The sequence below is a fragment of the Culex pipiens genome, chromosome 3 (assembly GCF_016801865.2).
Source record: "Culex pipiens pallens isolate TS chromosome 3, TS_CPP_V2, whole genome shotgun sequence".
Lineage (NCBI taxonomy): Eukaryota > Metazoa > Arthropoda > Insecta > Diptera > Culicidae > Culex > Culex pipiens.
In genome coordinates this window covers 144,416,066-144,421,470 of record NC_068939.1, presented here as the reverse complement: position 1 = coordinate 144,421,470, position 5,405 = coordinate 144,416,066, and the positions used below count along the sequence as shown (strand labels likewise).

The 5,405-nt window shown below is 41.0% G+C and overlaps 1 protein-coding gene across 1 annotated transcript; it reads left to right on the top strand.

The window, feature by feature from the left end:
- The first annotated feature begins 1,089 nt into the window (after nt 1-1,089).
- Nucleotides 1,090-3,186, top strand: LOC120415960 (uncharacterized). The gene is made up of 2 exons (XM_039577603.2): nt 1,090-1,899; nt 1,964-3,186. Exons 1-2 carry the CDS (start codon nt 1,524-1,526, stop codon nt 2,488-2,490), a joined length of 903 nt encoding a protein of 300 aa, XP_039433537.1. The 5' UTR covers nt 1,090-1,523; the 3' UTR covers nt 2,491-3,186.
- Nucleotides 3,187-5,405: the final 2,219 nt, after the last annotated feature.

Below are 5,405 nucleotides of genomic sequence, written 5' to 3'. Positions count from 1 at the left end.
TGCAACATGCACTCACTCTCACTGCCGTACAGAAGCATAAAGCAGCCGTTGCCGTGGCAAGCCACTTTGCATGGATTTCACAGTTGACCGGTAGGATAGTGAACTTGAAACTTTATCATTCGCAGTCGGGTAAGCTTACCACCCTGCAGCAGCGTATCAAATGGCTTGCACCGGAGATGGACCCAGGCTGGCTGATTTCATTCACAACTTTAGGTATTTGCATATTATCTGCCCAGCTCACGCCTCGTTCCGCTAAAATTTTTGTACAGCAGTGCTCAGTGTTGATAAGGAATCCAGTTCGGTGCGAGTCCGCAGCTCTCGTCCGCGATAATTGATATGACATAAATTATCAGATTGCTGCTGGCAGGTAGCCCCGTGCAGCGACGACAAACGGTAGCCGCCCGGAGTTGGCTTGCGAGATGGCTAACGAGGAAGTTTTGCTTCCTAGTGCACCTTCGAGAGGGAGAAGGGATGCTGCCGTCTCGAGGGTTTGTGGGTCTCCGCGTGTTGTTGATATATCCCACACACTTGAAACCGTGTCCCGAGCTGAAGTTGATGAGAAAGTTAGTTCGTTTCACTAACAGTGGTCTCAATATATATTTTGCTCAGATTTTATTTCAGACAAAATTTGTTGAATAGCCTCGAAAAATACTGCACTTGAATTGAGATATAATCACATCTCAAAAGAGGTAATATTCAACCATAAAGTTTTCAACCTTTCAAAATCAAACTGGTTTTACTCTTTAGTTCAAATCTTATTGAGCAGAAATGCCAAAGTCTTCTCATGCCTTTTCTTTAAATAAATGTTATTCTTTTAAATTTTTGTTCAAAAATTCTCCCCGAAAATGGTTAATAGTTTTTACAACAACATTTTATTTATTTATATTTATATAAAGGCTCCAATTCCTATGAGCAATATTGCTATTTAGCATCTATGCACAGTTGGTAACCATGTCTAAAGTGCTGCTATTTCAAACATAAATTATATTTTTTCAAAGTATAGATCGTAGTTTCATTTTTTTTTCTCTGAAATGTTTTGCATAGATATCAGTCTTTTTGACACATTTTATTTCTCGGGTTTCCCTGCATCTCACTCACCGAGTATCCTCCGACGAAGGTGAGATTTGCTGTTGGAAGGTGGTGGCACGATACCAACTTCCTACTCCGCGGTAGTTGAAGGCTATGGAGAAGACGGACCCCTACTTTCTTGGTGGGTGCCTTTTGGTCTTGGTGGCGCGGATATCGGAGTACGGTATGATAAGTTTTGGTTTAGTTTTTCCCTCTGCAATATAAAAGACCTTGCACATATCAGCACTGCATTCATTTATCAATCACAAAGCAGCAGCAGCAGAAGCAGAAGCAGTAGTAGTGGCAAGTGCAAGTGCAGCACGTGTTTTGTGGTGGCATAATCATAAGGAAAATTGTGCGCGGTTGATGGTGCCTAGCAGATCGTGAATAAGTTGGAGCAAAGTATTAATTCAAGTCGACGAACTTGTTGTTGTGGTTTGGTGGCTGTGAGTGAAATGAAGTTTACGTTGTGCATGATTGGCTGTCTGGTGGTCGTCCTGGGCCATGTCCGGGCTGATCCCGAACCGGTTACGCCGGACACCCGGAAGGCGCGCCATCCGGTGAATGGACCTAGCAATTACAACTCGATATCGGTTCCGGACAGTGAAACGTTGAGTAAGCTGCAGAATCAGGTGGCTCCCTCGGTGCAGCAGATCCCACTTAAGCCCATTGGATTGCCAACGAAGAGTTCTGAGGTTGGACAAGCGTACAGTGTGACTCCGGGCCCGCAGAACAGCCAATACCTGCCGACTACGTCCAATCAGAACCTGAACCAGTACTACATGGCTATGGCCACTCCACATGCCACCGGAAATCAAGTTCTTACTCCAGGTAGGATTTCAGACCGTGGATTATCCACAACATAACCGCTGACAAACCTCCACTCTCCTTCCAGCAGCATCCCCACTCATCATGCAATACATCAACCCACAGGGCCAACCCACCGGCGGCCTACAGTACATCCAACTGCTGCGTCCAGTTATGTACAACCCGTACGGCACCCAGTACGTCCAACCGTCCTACGTACAACAACCGACGGTCGGAATCAACCAGCCGCACCAGCACCATTCCCATTCCCTGTCCCACTACTCCCACGCCGGAGCCGTGGCGCCACCCTCGCCGACTTCTACGCCCACCGCCGGCACCACCCAGTCCAGCTTCGTGCCCTTCCAGCCCTCTTCGCTGCAGCAGCCCGTCCACCAGTTCGGAACGGTTCCGTCCCCTAGCCATCACCACCTGGCGGCCGCTGCACCAGCATACACCAACCCAATTGGCCAGTACTCGAGCCCGATGTTGTCCTACTTTGCCGCCCCACCGAGGATCTCCCTGATCAACGGGCCCGGCGAGCTCAACACCAACGAGTACATGCCCAACCCGGGGGACCACGTGTTCATCAAGGGCGTCAAGACGATCCGGGCCTAGGAAGCACCGGAAAAAATCTGTGGTAGCGATCTCCCAAACGTACTTTGTCCTTGTTTTTAATCTTTGTCGTGTTGAGATTTCATTATTTATGATATTTAATGTGCTGTTGACTAGTATTTAACGAAGATGAAGAATCAACCAAATCCAACTAATATTGATACCATACTAACAAGAGTTTGATAATTGTTGATTCCCTGAAAAACAAATCAGTTTGTCTAAAATCAAGATGATTAACATTCCAACGCCCAAGGCTCCAAAAAAGGTGGAACGGTAACTTCAACGCGCTGGTTCTCGGGCATAACTCATCCAATCAAGACAATTCTTTTTTCCAAGTGATTTGTTAGGATGTCTAGATGATCCAAGAATTTTGCAGAACTCAATTTGATCAAATCTGTAATTTTTGCGATCAAAAACATCGTTCCAACTTTTTTTTTTCGCGTGTAAAAAAAATCGCCAAAAATTCCGCGGAGGCAGTCGTTTTAAAAAAGGTGGAACGATGTTTTCGGTCGCAGAAATTACAGATTTGTTCAAATCAAGTTCTGCAAAATTTTAGGATCATCTAGACATTCTTACAAATCCCTGGAAACAAAAATCGTCCCGATTGGTTGAGTAATGCCCGAGAACCAGCGAGTTGAAGTTACCGTTCCACCTTTTTTGGGAGGCTTGGGCGTCCGTGTAAGTTGGACATGCGTTAGGCGTTCCAGTGTTAAGGTGTTGAGTGCATTCCTGTGGTATTCTTTGATTGAATATCGTTACAAAATGCCGTTTTTAAGAATTTTCGAAAAAATATATGAAAACAAAATGTCAAATACACTGTAGTTTTATTTCATGAATACCATAAAATAATGTCGCAAGTGGGCTAAAGATCACCAAAAAATAATCTGGCATCAAATTTTGGTCTTCAAAAACAATGGAAAGAAGAACACTGTAACTATAAGAAAATTTTAGGTTTAGAATACGACTTGTTGTATGTGACTTTGCCAATATTTTTGAATTTTTATTTTCGGAGGTCAACTTTGGCTGTTTTTTGCCAACATAATGAAGAAAAGCTAAACAATACTCGAAAAATGAACTTATTAGTTTGACCTTCTAGACCCACCATCACGTATACATATAGACTCAGATTCAAGTTTCCGGAGTGGCTGAACGGATTTTGGCTGACGGATCCGTTCTCATCGATGAATTTCCATAAGTTTCATTCAAAATCAGCAGGTTTAGTTAAGTACTTCAAAAGTGATGCTAAAAAACCATTTTGACTATGTTCCGGAAGATTGCTAAAAGGTGTTTTTGTCGGAAATCCATCGAGTTATACATTTTTAGAAAGGTACACAGTTAAAAAAAAATATGGGAATATTAAATCTGGGAAGGGGAACATCTTTTATGTCAATTTTCTGACGTTATGTCACTATTTCATTCTAAATTGAGGTAAACTTACATCATCAACGAGCATTTTAAAACTACAAAAAAAAAATTGAAAGACATTTCCAATACGTCTAATTGATTGAAGATCTGTCAACCCTATTTAATGTTTTATCCACTTATGTGCTAATGATTTATTTTTTTGAAGCCGGATCTCATGTTTTTTAGCACCTAAGAGGACTTAATAAAAAAAACGTTACTTAATCCACTTTAAGGTAGTTGGTGCCTTCCTCTCAATTTTAGAGTGATTCCAACCCCCCACATGTCTACATACAGCCAAACACACAGACATTTGCTCAGCTGGTGATTCTGAGTCGATATGTACAAATGAAAGTAGGTCTAGGAGGTTTAATTAAAAAGTTCATTTTCCGAGTGATTTTATAGCCTTTCCTCAGTAAGGTGAGGAAGGCAAAAATTCTTATATATTTTTAATGAAAATTAAGTTAGAATCAAATATGAGACCCATTGTAATCGAAAGACCTTTCCAATGAGTCCAAAAGATTGAAGATCTGGCAGTCCTAACGATAGTTATGAGTATATGGAGTTATTTTTAAGGAACATGTGTAGATTGGAGGTCCGAGGTCCGTTTTTTTTATTTCGTGACAGAGGGGCGGTACGATCCCTTTCATTTTTGAACATACAAAAAAAGAAGTGTTTTTCAATTATTTGCAGCCTAAAACAGCATTGAGATAGAATTTTGGTGACGCCGATTTGATGACGTTCGCAAAATTCCGAAAAAATGTATTTTTCATCCAAAAAAACACTTCAAAACTCTGCAATTTTCCGTTACTCAACTGTACTTTTTTTAGAAAAGATCATTATAAGGGAAATTCCAAGTACTTTTCGAATCTACATTAACCCAGAAGGGTAATTTTTTTACTAAGAACAAAATTTTTTATTTTCAAATTTCGTGTTTTTTTCTAACTTTTCAGGGTTATTTTTTAGAGTTTAACAATGGTGTACAAAGTTGTAGAGCAGACAATTACAAAATAATGATAAATAAACATAAGGAGTTTGCTTACAAATATCACGAGTTATCGTGATTTTACGAAAAAAAAAGTTTTGAAAAAATTGGCCGCCGTTGATCATGGCCGTTCAACGTCCCCGCGACAGACACCAAAAAAATTACAGTTGAGTAACGGATAATCGGAAAGTTTTTAAAACTTTTTTAGTGTTTTTTTCGGTGTAAAATACATTTTTTATCGGAATTTTGAGACGTCATCAAATCGGGCGTCCAATTTTACACAAAAGTCCCTTTGACACCAAATTTCTATCTCATCACTGTTTCAGGCTGCAAATTATTGAAAAACACCTATTTTTTCGCATGTTCAAAAATGGAAGGGGTCGTACCGCCCCTCCGTCACGAGATATCAAAAAACGGACCTCAGATTCGTGATCAGGGACAAAAGTTACTCCTTAGGACAAAGTTTCACGCAAATCGAAAAGGGGTCGGAACAACTTTTCCCGATTTCGTGTGAATTTCGTGGTTTTACTGA